Source organism: Empidonax traillii, unplaced genomic scaffold (genome assembly GCF_003031625.1).
Source record: "Empidonax traillii isolate 1590-97213 ecotype Southwest subspecies unplaced genomic scaffold, ASM303162v1 scaffold53:size2875158, whole genome shotgun sequence".
Taxonomy (NCBI): domain Eukaryota; kingdom Metazoa; phylum Chordata; class Aves; order Passeriformes; family Tyrannidae; genus Empidonax; species Empidonax traillii.
In genome coordinates this window covers 2,319,585-2,337,861 of record NW_020955246.1, presented here as the reverse complement: position 1 = coordinate 2,337,861, position 18,277 = coordinate 2,319,585, and the positions used below count along the sequence as shown (strand labels likewise).

The 18,277-nt window shown below is 33.3% G+C and overlaps 1 protein-coding gene across 1 annotated transcript in view; it reads right to left on the bottom strand.

Annotated features, from left to right (window-relative positions):
- RYR3 (ryanodine receptor 3) overlaps positions 1–18,277 on the bottom strand; it is a 224,193-nt gene that overhangs the window by 131,998 nt on the left and 73,918 nt on the right. The window contains exons 13-25 of the mRNA XM_027879319.1: positions 16,341–16,462; positions 14,982–15,150; positions 13,831–13,966; positions 12,080–12,175; positions 11,266–11,384; positions 8,723–8,856; positions 7,875–8,116; positions 5,650–5,842; positions 3,279–3,495; positions 2,967–3,071; positions 2,464–2,567; positions 1,918–2,001; positions 84–243 (exon numbers count right to left, since the gene is read on the bottom strand). Coding sequence (XP_027735120.1) covers positions 84–243; positions 1,918–2,001; positions 2,464–2,567; positions 2,967–3,071; positions 3,279–3,495; positions 5,650–5,842; positions 7,875–8,116; positions 8,723–8,856; positions 11,266–11,384; positions 12,080–12,175; positions 13,831–13,966; positions 14,982–15,150; positions 16,341–16,462 — 1,881 coding nt within the window. The remainder of the gene's footprint in view (positions 1–83; positions 244–1,917; positions 2,002–2,463; positions 2,568–2,966; positions 3,072–3,278; positions 3,496–5,649; positions 5,843–7,874; positions 8,117–8,722; positions 8,857–11,265; positions 11,385–12,079; positions 12,176–13,830; positions 13,967–14,981; positions 15,151–16,340; positions 16,463–18,277) is intronic.

Below are 18,277 nucleotides of genomic sequence, written 5' to 3'. Positions count from 1 at the left end.
TTAACACTCTTACCAACTGATGTTCTCGATTACAAAATCTCACATTCTTTACTTATTCCAAATTCATCTAAAGAAGTTCGTACCTGCTGAATGCCATAGGTCCATCCTTGCTTTATTCTGTCTTTTGCCCAGACATTATGTGCATTTTCTGCTAGTTTGTCAACTAGAAATTCTTGAGAAGGTAACAATTTCACTTCAGAAAGATCAAGAGGGGCAGGTTTATATCCATTTGACATCATGTAACTGTAAGTCAACAAGGCAAAACAGAGATATCCCAGTTAAGGTATTTAAATAATTCTACATGTTATTCATGGGGTGGGGCTCACTTTCTCTCTCCATTTTTTTAATCTCCTATTCTCCCATTTCTTTGCAAAAATCCTGCATTACATTTGGTCATTGACTGGAATATAAATTGGATTCTAGCAGGCGGTTTCATTTTCCACCTACTTGCACACTAACTAATTAAATGTGACTCAGATCCACATACACGTCTGAATGGTTGCTACAAAACAGCAAAATTGTTGTTGAATGAGTAATTTTCATATATTTTTTAAAAGTTGTCTTTTAAACCTTTCAAATAATTTCTGTTTTAAAGGTCTGTATGATGACTTCTTATGAAATGATCTTTTATGCATTATTAAGTATGGCATTTTAATTCACTATTCTGTAGGGACTGCATTACCATTTTTCCAACAGAAGAAAACATTTTAACTATTGTTCCTCCCACTTTTTCATTGAATAATTAGCTTAGTAGCTTTTTAGCCCTAGTTAGCACATTCTCCAAGCCTTCCATGTTGTATAAAGACTACCCTCCTTTTTAGACATGTGCAGAACCTTTCGTGCTCAAATCAGATAATTTCCATTTGTTAGGACAATTCATATGGGCAGTAGGTATTTCAATAAGACAGTAGTATTTAACCAGCATTATGATAGACTGCCTGAAGATTTTTTTCTTTTTTTTTAATTAATGCCATCAGCTGGATCAAGATTACCATTTCCCATATCACAAAACTATGTATTTTAGTGCTCTCTTTGAAAACCTAACTTTGTTTCTCATAGATAAAGCTGTTTCAGGAAAAAAATACATCTTGTGGATTGATAAACTGATGTGACATGGCAAGTATCCAAATTCTTCTTCCAGTCTTCAAGTTTTGTTGCAGAACAGGGCTTTAATCTGCCCTAGGAGGACTACAGAGTCCCCACAGTCAACACTAAAATTCAGATGTAATCCTTGATTAATATTCACCATTTTTGGGGCGATTACTACTGATGATTTAAAGAAATCTAAATAAAAAACATATTCAATTCTTTTAGCTCTGATTGTCATAGTTTAGCTACCAAATAGAAATTAAAGTTAAAAATATAAATTTTATGCAATAATCTACATATGTAAATTTCCAAGAAATATACAACAATATGAGAACCATCATTTTCTACTTTTCCTCTTTAAAGAAATGCATTAAAAATGTCTATAGAAATGTGTGTATGTTGAACAAACCTTTTCTTGGAGGAGAGAGAAGGAGAGATGCAAATTGAAACAAGAGTTATGGGAAAATGGTATACCCTCTTTCAAGTAGATAAATTTATTATCATACTCATAAACTGTTCTTTTCCATGAGGTAGAAAAACACTGAAATGTTGCTTTTAACTTTGAAGTATCTGTTTTCAGATCATGTAACACAATTGCATGTGGTTTAAGTGTGTGACTGTTTCTGCCTCTGAATAACATCCTGAGGTGATGTAACACAATAGTATTCACAGCCAACCATCCTCACAAGCAGGCTAACAGCCTAACCATGTGATCTGTAAGACCATAATAAGTATGGGGCTCATATTAAGTATTTTTAAATGACCTTAAAATAGTTTATATTTATAATAATATATTACAATATAAAAAAATTATCATAAGGTACATACTTTTTGGGAAGTTTGACTTTTTTAAGATCTTCCTCAGCTGCTGGATGTGCATGAACAATGTGACATCCAAGGGCCAAAAGAGTTCTGCCAACACAAAAAAGCAGCATTACTGAAACCCAGCATTACAGTGCTCACCCATTGTGTAAATGTTTTTTATTTGACTATAAATACACAAAAGAAATTGTATTTTAAAACAGGGAATTAATTCAAAACAATGGGATTTCAAGACCCAAGTATTTTAACTTATCAGAAATAATAAATAAGCCCTTCAAAGTCTAAAAAACCCCAAATCTATGGCTTGAGAGTTACACACTTTATTAAAATCAACAAGATTTGGTGATGGTTCTTCCCTCGTATCTCTGTAGAGACAATGTTTTTCTAATCACTCTGAAGGGGTTCCTGGAACTTCTAGCAAACTCAGCAGAATATACTTTAAATTAGTTGTTCTAAAGTTTTTTATATCTTAAAGCAATATGATGTACTTGAATAAAACCAAAAAAAAAACCCCTTTATATTCTTAATATATTCTTAAAATTTAAATCTCACTTGAGTGTTTCAGTTGACATTTGTAGATTATAATTCTTCTCTGTCTCAGGTAATTTGGAGAATTCCACAAGACAAGGATGATGCCTTTTATTATCATCTCGTATCTACAACAAGTAACAGAAAAAAGTACTTTCCTGATATCAGAATCAAGAATCACAGTAAAAAACCAGTTAATTCTTTGTAATAATGAAGACACTATAAGCAATATCATTTATCTTTATCAATGACAGCTACTCATCACTATATAAATGTACTTTCCCATGATTCATTTATAATGCACACAAAAATAACTCATACATAATTAAATAACAAAAGCAAGTTTTGAGGAATTTGAGAGTTTAAAAAGTCATCAAAAAGTTAGTATCACTGTCTCCTTCCCCCTTACATGTTCATCTATTGCTGGTAATGTATAGACAGCCATTCAACTTCCAAAAACAGGTTTTCTGGTAGGATACATAACCTAATACAGGTGACGGTACCCAGGGAGGTCATTCAAAACATACCTTGCCATATGTCCAGCCCAGTTCTATTTTATTCATTCCCCACAGTTCATGGATGTTTTCAGCTAACTTGTCCCTGATCTTTTCAAGATGAAAAGGAAGAGCAATCTAACAAAAGAGAATAACAATTTCAGAAATAAGAAAAGGTTTATTACCACGCCTTGTATATCCAAGATCATCTAGTTTGGTTAGTACACCACAGCACACAAATGAAGAATTGCTAAGAAAGGAGGAAGCTACCTTAGTTTTTATAGTGTGAACTTAAAATTTTGCACAGATGTATTTTATGGTCCCATTATTGCAAATTTCACATACCTGACTGGTGTCTATTGGACAAGGAATAAAAGAAGCTTGCGAGAGGAATTGTGTTGTACCCAACAAATCCCTCACTCCTTCAAAATCTCTTTTATATTCTTTCACTGGTTCCAGTTTCATCTTCTCTTTTGGAAGCAATGCTTCATAACAGGGAGCATAGCCAGCAGGAGGCAGAAATTTAAACTCTCCATGACGTCCACCCAACAAAAAACGAACTCTGTGTAATTTCCAAAGAATCAATTAGACTCTCAAACAGTCAGTATATACTAGCATTATAAATAAATCATTTAGAGACTTAAACGTTTATTTGATTACCATCTACAAAAATGCAGGGCACTTCATGGTTTCATAAACACCAAAGACTTATCAAGGATTGATATGAGCAGATACTATAAGTAACACCATCACCTACCTACTCTCTTTTGAAAATTTGTTTTGGCTAAAGCAAAACTAATCATTTAATGCTGCAGCATATTTAAATGTTTCTCACTTAAAATTAAACAGTTGCAAGTTGTGAACTTTTTAATGGATTTAAAGGACTTGGAAACACAAACCTAGTTTAAATTGGACTGTTCCTCAAAAAATACTATCAAGACTATTAATATATAACTTAAAAGTTTTTAAGTAACTTCTCAGTGCACTCATGCAGGCAGTTGGCTCATGAGAGAAATAAAAATCCAAACAAAACATGAAATCATAATACATAAATCAAACAAAAAACGTTATACCAAATATTACAACTGGGATGAGCTTCAGAAGCATAACTAAGATTCCTAATGAACCCCTAAATCGTTCTGTTTCTCCTCAGAGATACATTTTTTACATAAATTTAAGGAAAAACAACAGAGACAAAATCTACTCAGCTTCATATTTTGGTCCTCAAGTAAGTAAACTCTAGAGATAAACAAACACACAGAAAAGTTTAAAAAAAACCCCTACCCTGTTACCTCTAGGATATAGCCCCTGCATTTGTTGTGATGGGGTGACAAGAAGCCCACAGAAATGCTAGAACTGTTGGATCAGCATATTTCACCGACATTTTAAAAAGAGGAGAACAATAAGGACACAAAAATTTTCTCAAACAGGATGCACATAAGCACAAAATCATAAATACCTGAAATGGTTTAATGTTCACAAGAAATAGACTATTATTGAATAATTCTATTAAGCATAAACTTTCCAATTTAATTTTAAAAATACGTTATTTAAGATATTTGAATGATCTCAAGGTAGCTAAATATTTGAGATGACAAGTCTGAGTTTAGATGTCTCTTTATGGAGAGCTCCCACACATATTACACCACTTTAAAAATAAAGGAGGTCAGTTTTATCTTAAGACCTAGAAATTTAACTCCCTAAACAAACAAAAGTCCAAGAAATAATTGAAATTAAAAACCTCTCATTCAATTCTTCCCTTGCAAACCACAGACCACTAAATAGCTCAGAAACAGAGACTGATAAATTCACAGATAGCACAGAAGAACTAGATAAACCAGAGCAGAAGTAGAAACATAAGAGTTTGTGTCCAGAACACTCTTCTCCATTCATGAAGTCAGGATTCCCAAGTAATAACATTTTCTCTCATACTGACAGACACAGAAGACATATATCAGCCACTAAAAACTACAACAGAAAATGCTCTCACAAAATATACAAACAACATGACATAAGAATGTAGAAAAATAATTACACCAGCTTAGGTAGACTTCTTACAGAAAAAAAATAATGAACATTTTCAAAAGCTTTGTACTAATGCAGCTACATAGGAGGGTCACTTCCACAGTTTAAATGACAATTGATTTACTAAGCCTTTCCCAGCCCTCATTTGTTCTGCCTGATTCTACAGATTTTCTGAATTCACCAAAGGTAAGATAACAATAATAAAACTGATTACAGTAAGTTCAAAACTCAGTATTTTAGAAACAGAACAGGTAAGGCATGGGCAATACTAGTAACAAGATTTCAAAACTGCTTCTCATCAGTTCTTTGTGTTTCCTACTCTGAATAAAGTATCAGTTTCATGATGATTTAGGCTTTTTACTCCCTGCTGAGAAAGCCAGTGAGAATTTTAATTAGTGCCAAATCTGGTGCTGTGTTTCAAACGTGCTTTTTTTGCACTGATAATTGGAATGAGACAAAATTAATTTCCCCTAGGTCACCGATAATCATAAAATAATAATTTTCAGACGCTCAAATTGCTTACAGGCTCACATTTCACTTTTAAGTGAAATCATTACTGAATAAATCAGTTCTTTCCTGACTTCCTCCCAGCTGCTAGTTGGGCAGAAACAACAAAAACAGAATAAAACAGAAGAAATCATAAATGAATTTGGACAAGACAGCAAAGAAAACAAAATTGAGTTGTACTTACTTTACACCTGCTGATAAGCTTACAACAGGGAAGAAAAACCCTTCTGTACTGAAGTTCTCAAACATTCCCTGTACAGGCTGTCCATTAATGCGGAATGAAATGCTGGGAACACCTAAATCCAAACAGCAGCTAACCACATCATCAGATGCTAATAAATGCTGATTAACAGATGCTACAGCTCTGGGTACTCGACCTAGGATAAAAGTATTCAGTAGTTAGAAGCTTCAAGTGGGTTCTTACAGGTTTCACACTGAATTTGTTTCTTGTTTTTAGAAACAGTGAGTTAACATTCTTAAAACTGGTATATGGCAGAAAACTGCATAAACTGAGTGATTAACTTGAAACCCCTGACACTTGTTCACATGACAGAACACACTGAGCTGACATCATGCAAGTCCACACTGGTGCAAGAGTAATGAGGCACAGTAAATTATACCCTCTTTATAAAATTAACATTTATAGATCCATTTTTCTTTAGTTTTTGTGAAATACCAGATTCACATGTATGTGCATATTCTGTGGTAAGACACAAGAACAGGCTGTCCAGAGGAGTTGTGGATGCCCCATCTCTGGGAGCATTCAAGGCCAGGTTGGATGGGGCTCTGAGCAACCTGGTTTAGTGGGTGGCATCCCTGCCCATGGCAGAGGGTCGGGCCAGATGATCTTTAAGGCTGCTTCTAACCCAATCTAACCCAATCTATTCCATGGTTCTAAAATTCTACTTGAGCTGTGATTATGATTGATCAAGAGGCAGAATAGAACATTGAATTATCAAAAAATGGATCAAGACTTTGATGGGCCAGCTTTTCTTTATCAACTACAGCCATTCACTAAACAGAGGGAGCTTAACTTTTGTTACCTGGGAAGTTTAGACTTCACAGACACACACAGGACTCAGTACTTATAATCGCAATTAACTAGAGATAACACATATGAAGTAATCTAACATTTAGATATAACTACAGTTTTTCAGTCCAATTAATGTCTCTTCATATTTCCTTTCAAAAAAATTCCCTTGAAAACATTATATTTTACCTGTAAAGCAAGTCTAATTAAGCAGTTAAGCAGTATTCCAAATTATTGTGTTTGAAACTTCTTAAGAACAAGTCGAATCAACTGTCCAGGGCAGTTTAAGTACCTCGAATTTTCTCTTACAGCAGGAGATTTAAAAGACTTTCCAGTACTGTATTTCTGAGGTTTAATTAGAGTTTAATTTTGTATTAATGATCTCTAGTGGCTGTATGTGACAGATGCCTCCCAGTCTTCTCCCAAAAAATATAACTTCTGACACTGGATAGTTGTTCAGAAGTGCTGAAATAAAATACTGAATTATGTGTGCACACACATTTTATATAAAAAATCCTATGCTAGAACAATGCTAATATAATTGATAAATGAAACATCCTCAATTAGGAAATGGTAGAATTAAGGTAATAAAATTAACTTCAGCGTATTAATGCGTGATGTACTTAAAATGCACCTTTTAATTGCAAGACCCCACACTATTTTTTTCAGAGCAATTAAAGATTATCTAGATGTATATCACATTTAAAGGCACTGAGAAATATGGGGAAATTAATGATTTTGCCTACATGCCTTGAAAATTGCTCATTAAATCAGGACCCACAAATTGAACAAGCTAAAAAATAACCATCATTTACTGTGTATGCAAAAAAGATCTCGTAGAAAAAAATAACACGATACTTCAAAATTAAAGACTGTACACACAAAGACTGAAATAACAAAGTTGGTAATAGTGCAGCAACTCTTAATTGAAAGAAATGTGTTTTTATGAAGCTATTTATCACATTTTTAATTCAATTTATTAAATCTATCAACACGTGTAAGGATAACTGTCATTTTACTTCAACTGTAGATATAAAGTAAAAGAATAATGCAAATGTAGATCCATATAGAATTAATTTATCTGAGATCAATACTTCCATTGATTTTGAACAGATAAAATTAAGTCAGTATTGATCTAGATCTGGAAAATACCATTCCTTGATCAAAATCATGAAAATAGAAGCTATGGGCTAAAAAGCCTAATTGGTATAATTCAATATTGGCTAACATTTCTGTCAAGAAGTCTGATCTGAACTTCTAAATAACCCATAGTTCTGAATGTAGCTCACTATAAAATAACGTTATATAAACAAAGGTACTGAAGGGAAAGGTAGATACCTGCTAAATGAAAGATTAGTGGTAGTTCACAAAGTACTTACCAGACCACAGATGAAGGCCATCAAAACCGTAGGAGTACAGGTCATCACCAACACCATTGCCTCCCCATCCTTCTCCACCTCCAGGATAGGGGGCATAGCCTGAAGTAGAGGCCCATCCAACTCGTAAATGGGTGGGTTCTGCCGTCAAGAATGGATCGACCTGATCAATTATTAACTCAAAGTACCACTTCTTGTATTGTGCAGAGCCCTCAGCAACACCCAAAAATATGTTTGGCCTTATGCTAAGAAAGAAAATGCAAGCCAGTTAGTGTAAACATAAAATGCAACATATTAATTGTATTGCTGTATAATTGTCAAATTCACTTTACAAATACAGTGTGTAGCTATCCACATTTTCCTTGCAACATTTTAAAAAGTGACCCATTTCATATAATGTTATAAAGCTGCTATAGAATCATCTTCCAAGGTAGAGTTCAATGCTTTGAAAAGCTTAGTCAAATGAGAAATAACAAGATCATTTCCTAAAATCAAAGTGAGGTTGTCAGGAAATCATATCCTTCTTAAAACACACAAGTACTTCACAGAACGTTTACATGCTCCATGCTTTGTTTTGACTCATTAACAAGCAACTTTCATGTTTCATTTTCAGAACAGATCTTACTATTAATTACCAATTTCTATTTGAACACAGTTCCCATTACAAAATGCCATATCGTTAGTAAAAATTTTTTTTCAGATGTTAATATATAATAAATAAATGCTTTCCGAAGCATGTGTCATGATATTGAAATCTATGGGACATTTCTTAGGTTACAGTATTTCCTTCAATTAATTTTTGAAGATATGGAATTGTATTTTTTCTATATAACAATAAAACGTCACTATACCTTGTCACATCATTAATCAAACGTGTTTGCAAAAGTAAGTCTCTTCTAGGTAGTAAATTGTCACAAATCAAATTTTGATTGGCACGAACTGCAACTCCATTGCAGACACAGAGAGAGCAAAGCACATCGAGAACCTTAAAAGAAAAATCAGAAAAAAGTAGGGTAAAGGCAGCTAGCTGCATATACTACTATTCAGTTGACAGTTTAATTTATATACAGAATAGACCTAAAGGAAGGAATATAATGCACTTTATCATTATGGTTTCCTAAACACTTTTCACATATACGGAGCAAGTGTAGTCTGTACTACTGACAGAGGATATCAAACATTTGTGGAACAGAAATTCTGAACACAGGATTTGAACAATGCCTCAAAAACCTTCCTTTGAGGTACACTAATCTCATTTTGATTAGAAAAAACAAAGCTAGAACAGCTAAATGTCTACTTTTTACATTTTTTTATTAAATCTCTCTTAAATTTCGAAATATAAAAGGGAATTATTTGATAACTTTCCTGCAGTCCAAAAAGATTTCAGTACAAAATTAGTGAATGATTCTCAACAGCAATTCTCTGACTGCTTATGAATCTCTTCTGAGAAGAATATTTTCTATATGAGAAATAACCCATTTATTTTTAAAACTAAAACACTTAAAGAATTCATCATAAAGCAAAACAAAATTTCAGAAAGATCTTAAAATTTTAATTTCATTTTGTTTTAGTCTGAAAATTGAAAGAGAGGGACATAATTTTTTGCAGGAGAGAACACCATAACATAGTGTTGTTTAATGCTGAGGGACAAAGCTGCACACTTCTGCAAAATAACAGAGAAGCTTAAAGATGTACTTGAGCTCTGACAAAGAATCTTCCAGCAATGAGCCCAAATGTTCTAAACTGCTATAGATCATCTAAAAGATAAAGACACATCTTCACACTGTTGATTACCATTTTGGAAACTATTGTGCTACACCAGGAACAGTAGAACATAACATTCATTTTAGCTACTGCTGTCATCGGCCCAGTGAATTTAGCACAAACACACCACCAGCAGCAGTTTAAGCTAATATATTGTGGAGTTTTCTATGTCCCAGCCCATGCATTTTCCTTCCTACCATCTCTGCTATTGGGTAGAAACCTCTAGCAGAGGGATAGAGGTAATAATTTAAAGAACTACATAAACTCTGACTGGTGCTCAGCTAGAAAGCAATATAGTAACATTAATGATTACCAGCTACTCAGAATTTATGTGTAAACTGTTTAAATAATCTCTGTGAGTTTGCTGCCTGTAATCCCGAAACAAGGATTTTCATTTAAAAAAATCCTTCAAATCAATAATTCCCAAGACAATTTTACTTATTAATACTACTGTTTCTTATTCATTAAATCTCAACAGAATATCTAATCTAGCAGGAGAAAAAGATATATTCTTTATGGAGTAACAAATAAATTCATTACTTTCCATTACTTCCTGAGGTGTAGTCAAATACATTACAAACAGAAGGACACAAATCCTTTACCCAGTATATCGCTTCTCCTGTGTACATATTTTCTTTTTCTCCTCTAAATTCTCACCGTAATGCCTCCATTAAGACGTTTCTGCTGAAAGGTTCTTTGTAGGTGACTGGAATAGCACAGTAGTCTTTCTAAGAGCTAAAATTAGTAAACTAAACTTACTTTCAATTTCAATTTTTTTTTCTTATGCCTACTTATATCAGTTCATGCCCCTTAACCATGCTTAAAAATACTTTTCTCCTTCACTCTAGTTGGTTAGGTTGTCTGTATTACTGATTTAAAGGAGAAGGTAATTTCAGCTCACTAAAACTTTCTCTGCTCTTCCTCGAGGTAATCAGTCTTTCAAATAAAATTTTTATTGAGGAAGGAAACTCACATCAGAAAACCACATATAAACCTATATCTTCGTCTGTGTTGTGATGTCATCCTGATCGCAGCCAGAAACTCTGTTCACCTTCTTCTATCATAATAAATTGCATATTGTTGTCTAAATTAATTTCATCCAGCATTTCTTCTGGAAACTCAGGGGTTTGTTCTTTCTTCTGAACACCTGTGTTTTCAGATATTTGGATTATTTTTCTGATTTCTCATTTTATTTCTTTTTCTGCTACTACTCTTATTACTCAAGTTACAAATTATTTTGCAGGATATAGTTCTCTCTTTCTGTAGATCAAAGGTAGTCCACTGCTCCTGCAGAGCCCTCTGTAACAAAGCAAGCTACTCTGCCCCACTTTCTTACAGCCATGAGAATGCTTCATTTTTTCAGCAAATCCAATGTTCTGACCAGTTACTAATATTTCTTAACTGTCTGCTTGTCAGACATATTTGCTGTATTTGAAAATTTCTGAAAAGCAATATTATATACACATTCATTTAATCTCAAGAAAGCAACTTTGCAGATGTACTTTGAGGTTATTTTATTCCTTTAAGGGTAAGAGAATCACATATTTCCATGTAGAAATTTCTCTTTCCCCTCCCTCCCCAACAAATCATTGTAAGATTATCAGCACATTCTTAGTTTTTCCAACCGTACCTTGTAATTTCGCCCGTGTTTATCCAACAGTGAAATAATGGATTTGATGTGTTCCTCAGATATTAAATTTAAAGCTTCCGGGCTTTCAATCAAGATGCAGTGCAATACTTCCAAAATGCCTATATAAAGGCCACAGAAACAATGTTGCAATTAAATCACCTGTATAATTGAACACAATCTAAAAGCTCAGTGAATGCGTTTCTTACAAGACGCTATCTTTTCTCCATCTTAAAAAGAGGATGAAAACACTTTCAAGGAGTATTAATGTGAATATTACACATTAGGAATAAACACATAATAAAGCTGTTACTTCCTGTTTTCTTTTGAAAATAGCCAGTTTTAAAACCAGTTGAGAAAATTGCAAGCTTAGCTCCTTCTTTTCAGTGAGACATAGAGGTTCTAATAGGGAGCACTGTAGAATATATCAATATTTTGTTGAATATTTCATAGTGAAAAAACCCCTCTTATCTTTATCTTCATGGGTTTTGTATGCATGTCCACAAACTGGTGTTATTTAATGATACATTAGTGTTGATACTGTCTGACCCAATCCATTAATTCACCCAAATATGTTAAAAATTCATTGGATGTGGCATTGTACATACCAAACATATGGCACCAAAAATGCCACAAAAGTGTCTCTAAGTATATTCCTTTTTTAAATTTAAAAAAACAAGCAAACAAAAAAACCCAACGAGCCAACCAAAAAAACCCAACAGCATATTTATTTTCTAATTCAGGGGAAACCGCTCTGACAATAATGTAAGACAGACGTTAACTGAGAGTTAGTTTACATTGTAAAAGTGAGTCTCACCTGAGGAAGATTCTAATCTATCCAATTTACTGATTAACCAATCAAGGTTACTGGAAAATTGAGCACAGTTGTTTCTGTTGCCATGAATGAGAGCAGCTGGGAAAAACACAAGGTATAGTTTTATAACAGGAGATTTCCACTTGAAGTCATCAATGTTTATCATATGCATTTTAACACATTTTTCAGAGTAACTTCATGAAATAATGAACAAACGGGTTATGCTTGTTATGTTTAAAGAATTGAGATTTTCATTATTTTGAATATCAGCAACTGACATAACTTCTAGAGAGCACATAGTTTTTGAAGTTGAGTGGGATCTATCAGATAAACAGGAATTGCAGCAAAAATATGTTTAGTTTGTGCTTTATTTTGTTGTAAAAATTAAATAGAAGTCATCCATCACCCTTGCTTAATGCATATGTCAAGCACTGTCATGATCACAGGGCTGAAATATTTATTTTTCTGTTTCTTCCTACCAAGAGTGGGAAGATCATACGTAGAAGTTTAAGATGAGGTGCAGATTGTATTCACTGTTGTTCAGTTCTACCTTCTGACTACAACATGTTATAGAATGCATAGCTTTTAGCATTTCAGTAGCGTAGTAGTGCAGAATGCTAAATTCAGTTATTTGACTGCACTTTGAAAGTTCATCAGAACAATTAAGTCTTTTAAGCAACACTTTTTTTTTTCTTCTAGAAGTTATTACTGATCATAGGGAAAAACAAAAAAGCATCTTCTGTATACAATTGTCAAGGATTTTTATTATATAGCATTAATATTTATTACACCAGAAGAAGTGTGTTCAAAATGTACCTGCAGATGAAAACCAAGACAAAATCTGAAAAAGGCCTACAAAGCACTAAAAAGATTTTTTTTTCATCCTACTTTTCTTTAAATTCATAAGACTGAAGTAAAATGCAGGCAATAGTAACTTTCTACTTTCTAAAGCAATGAGATGACTTCATCTGAAGCACCTGCATGTCTGTTCTACATGAATATGCTTCAAAGCACTTTTCGTGGTTTCTTTTGTTCTTGTCCTGACTCTCAACTTGCTTATTTTACTATGGCTCAGGACTAACTTTCTTTGTAATGAAGTTAGAATGTATGTAAACTCCATCAGAAGACAAGAGTCTCCTATATGAGGAGTAACACAAATCAGTATCAAACTAGAAATTTAAAGAAATATACATATAAATATTTTTCCTGCTCTATAATTTTGGCTCTTTGACAGCACAGAAGTAGTCTGCTCTAGAAACCATGAAAACCAATGAAAAAATATTTCCACTTCTGTTCTATAAAATTATTTTAATTAACATTTAAATCTAAGCCTCAAGTAACAAACACTGAGGTCAGCAAACCTGACTATTACTTTTAGACTTCCTTCAGCTTCACATACAAAGACTGTTTTCCAATTCCCCTAATTTTTAAAATAATAATTCACATCTATTTGCATACCACAGGTACATTTCAATAATTTAAAAAAAAAAAAAGCTTTTCGCATGTTTCACAGAACTTTTCCCTAGCAGAGATCTATTTTCCTGCTGTATCATTGCTCAATAAACTCTGTTCTCTCTAATCAATAGGAGTAAGTATATGGAAGAAAAATCTGTAGTTTACACGATGGAATGAATAACACAGTGGTGTTATTTGACCATCTTTGGTCAACGGTCTTTGATGGTGAAGCAGCAAGTAGAACATAAAGAGTACATATCCTGGGTTTTTTTACATTAGTATGTTGTTGAAGAACTTACCTAACAATTTGTAAAGGAGATTCAAAATTTCTTTCCATGCAGTACCGTGTTCTTCCCTTGAAATTCCTGCAAAATGAGCTGCGCTGTTGTAGTCATTTAAGCGATCAATGCAATTCAGAACTAGTGCCAGCATTCCCTAAACACAGTGACAGAGAGGAAAGGGAACTATAAATAAAAAAGTATTTGTTGTTTCCCTTTAGAAACATTTTTTCCTTTATAAATTGGAAATTTGCATTATCTTAAATAAAAAAATCACCAAAAAACAAACAGAAAAACAACAATTGTGCTTATAAGATTTGAATAGGTATTTTTCTGTATACTTCCTTTTAAAGAATGATTCTATATTGTTCCTTACTCCACTAAGTATTATAAAAAATGAAGAATAAAAAGTTGACAATAAAGGCTTTTAAAATTATTATTAACAGCCTTTTTTACATGAAATCTTCCTAGCCTAAGAAGAAAACCCTTTAAATTTATATGAAAGGGAATTCTTGTTGATAAAAAGGTGGAAATATTATTATCCAATAAAATATCTGTAAAAAAAATTTAAATACCAAAAGAGATTTTTTATTTCAGTTTGATTGCAGACTCAAAAGGTATTGTAAACCTGCAAGCAATTCAAACACATTTAAAAGCATTGTAAAATACGTTTATTATTCTTTATATAGAAATGTAGCTATTCTGTTTTCAGAGAGGAGCAATTCAACAATTGTGTAATACATATCCTTCCCTAAATCAAGCATTTTTCCAGTTTCTAGAGACAAAAATTTCCTGATTCACATCCTGGTGGGCAGAAAAGACATCTGAAATAACATCTCTTATTGATCCAGGGTTTATTATTCATTTGGGGTATCCAACTTGTATAACTTCATAGAGAGAAAAGAAAATTTCTTATCAAAACTGTTTCTTGCAAAAATGACATCTGTTTAATGATGCTCAGAAGTATCAAGATCAAATTCTATAACAGAGGGTTTGTAGCCTCTAACAAATGTGTGTGTGTATATGTATATATATATATATATATATCAGCTACAGAACCATACATTATAGAACATATGTATACATCTAGTTGATAATGTTTAGATTCTTCTCAATGTTTGTGACACAATACACTTAAAACTAAAATAAGGTAACAATTCCTCTCTCTGTACCTCTTCTTTGAACAAATTTTGTCTGTTTTTGAGTGAGCGGAGTTTGTTTTGCTTATCTTCATGTTGCAGGTCTTCTTCGGGAAGCTGGAAGTATGTAATAAGGTCTTGCAGAGTCTGAGCCATCTCCTCAACAGGCAGGGCAGAGGGTGATAGTGTTCTGTTGTTTCCACTATGAAAAACAACAAGAAAGACTGGCAACATTAATAATTTTCCCACTGTAATTTACAGTATTGTGTAGCAGCCTATTTTCTGTTGGTATCTAAATCAAGTTTTGTTACACATATGACATATGCTCACATGTATATGAACAACACATGATCTGAACTGAACATCATTCAAACACCAATTATTTGTGTGTCCAGCACTCATAGCTTCCAGCAGTGGAATCATGCTTTTCTTTCCACACTGATGTAAACAGTTTTATGGTAATTGATTTTGTTTAGATACTTTAAATTCCTATTGATGATTTAGGTGTAAAGTGCAGATGGGCTAAAACAGTACCCATTACTGAAGCTGTACACCCCCAGCCTTCTAGAAGAAGAACACAAAAATAACAGGTAATCCTAACCATGAATTAGGCCTTCTGTATCTATTCTATATAGGAAATAAGGAAGGGTGGGATTGAAAAATAGAAAGCATTTCAAGGTATCTCAGTTGTCAGCAAAATAATGACTCTTTCCTCTTCAAGTATTTTCTCAATCTTGTGTGACAACCCAATTTTCCACAGCCTGACTCACTACTATAAATAGGAGGAGCTGACTGCTGGCAAAGGTGGCTCTGTTTTCATATCCTCAGCCCAAGAAATACAAAGGAGTAGTGTAGGCCCTTGTGATACTGAAGTAATAATGTTTTAAACACATGCTTGTATGATAGCTTCTGTGGAAGGAAATATTTAATTACAAACTCACTTTCCTGTATTTTTTTCATCAAGTAGGTAGTAATACAAGGATATCCACTTGATCATCATGATTAAAACTTCTGCCAAGCACTATGAAAAAATAGTTTCTTCAGTACTACATACATTATAGATTTTACTGTGTATTCTTATACGAAATTCTTATACCGTAGAATAATTGAGTTAGAATGAATGGAGTTAGACTGAGATCATTTTGGGGGTTTTCTTCAACCTAGGTTCCAGTTTGCTTCTGACTTCAAGGTATTAGATTTCATGTAAAAAATCTTAAATAAACTGTTTTATCTATTTAATGGAATTACTAATCAAAATTGAAAATTTAAATCAGTAAAAATATATTGCTAATAGCTTCTAAATTTAAATATTTGAAAGCAGGAAATATGTATGCTCTTAGAGAAATTCTTATAATTTCAGAATACTTTAAAAAACAGAGTGGTAACAACTACCTTATAAAGTGGCTGAATAAGCTTGTAGTATTGCGAATGATTCGAGCAGCCTGGGATTCCTCATGCTGACACCTTTGCAATGTGAGACCATCATCCATATGACCTTCTTGGTGTAATATAACCTATTGAAAGTCAGTAATTATCACAATAGTTACTTTAAAACACTTTTTACTTTTAAATATGTTGTAACATTTCAATATTGCACTGAAAACAGTAATGGTATATTTGGCATGGTAATGGAGCTACTATTTGTTAATCACTTTATCTGGACACCCATTAAATAGCTACAAGTTTTTCAATGTCATATAAGTTATTCAGAGAAAACATTTATTCTTCCACAATTCATTAAAAAAGATATGTTCCAATTAAAATAAAAAAAGTTCTTTTATATTCTGCCAGAGAAAGGATCTTCACTATCTTAAGCATCATTTACTAAAGGATTCATCCATGAAAAGACTATTGACAAGAAAAATCAAGCTGGAGTAATAAACATCATAAAAATTTCAATGCAGCTAAAGATGCTGTAATGTTTATGAGTAACTTCTGTCTCATTTAACTATTTCTATGCACTATATTGGATTCTTATCAGAAGCAGATGGGAACATCATATGAACTTCAAGCAATAATAGAGATCATTTGGTAGGGTTTTAATCTTTCCCTTCGAATAAACACACAATATCACAATAAGACAGCATATATTTTAGGTATCACAAAAACAAGTCTTGGTCATTTTGAGTCATTAAAATCCTACAACAGTTTTGTAAGAAGTAAATATGAGCTATCCGGCTTCTTTGTCCAAGAGGTAATCTATTGAATTCTCTACTGAAAAATGTATTTTTTTAGCTTTAAGTTAGTAGAAATTTGCAACTGACCAGTTAGCAGAGTAATTCTGAAGGCACTGAATAGTTTAAAAGGACACCAATAATGTTATACAAGTAGTTACTGCCACAAATAGGAAAGTTATTTACCAACAAGTGTTTGTACATCCTAGTGTATAGGTATATCAAAGCACTGGAAAGTGATGTTTTTCTATACTTGTCAGAATCTAGAGTACACATGTGCTCTGTTCCTTCAAATATGCTGAGGAACAGCTTTTAAAAGAGACAAACATCACCCTGTGGGGTTATCTGGACACCAGAATCCATGGAAATATGATGCAAAGACTGGGAAGGTATTTTTGAATGATTACATTAATAATTTTATCTTGAAGAAGGCTAGTTTACATTTTGGTCCTCTTTCCTCTTGGTTTGAATACTTTTTAAATAGAGAATCACCCTGGCAGTGACTTTGCTAGCTTGAATGCCATTATTTAACATAGAGAAGGGTCCAGATGTCCCTAAACTGAACAAACACTGATGAGCTGCTCTTCCCATCACAAAACTAGTAAGAAAATATTTGACATTCAGATAATGTTTCTTCAGGCCATTGTATGTAGCTCCAAATTTTGGAGCTACAAGAATGGAAACATTTGACAGATTGGATATAAAAGCTGCCATGCCTTGCAAAGTAATTGCATCACCATTGTGGAGTAGATATGCACTCTTCTCCCTAACCATACATCAGATAAGGAAAGAGAGGAGTCTTTTAGAAGGACTAATCTTTCCTACTTGTCTGACCAAAAAAAAACCAGAAAACCAACAAATAACCCGAACCTCAACTAAATCATCCAGAAACATCACAATGACAGAAAAGTACGATTTAGAACTCCAGTGAGTAGATCACAGACAGAGGCATTCAGCACTGTCTACATCAGTTCTCCAGATAAAACACTTCTCTGCATATAAAAGGGGACATTTGGCACTGTCTTGTTTGTTGAGGTACAGCAAGGCATTGACCAACAGCATGAGCAATGGCCTCCAGAACATGAATCCAAAACATATAGCATATGTTTCTCTGTTCTCTGAACATTTTGAGAGCATTTTGGAGCTCTGCAGGAG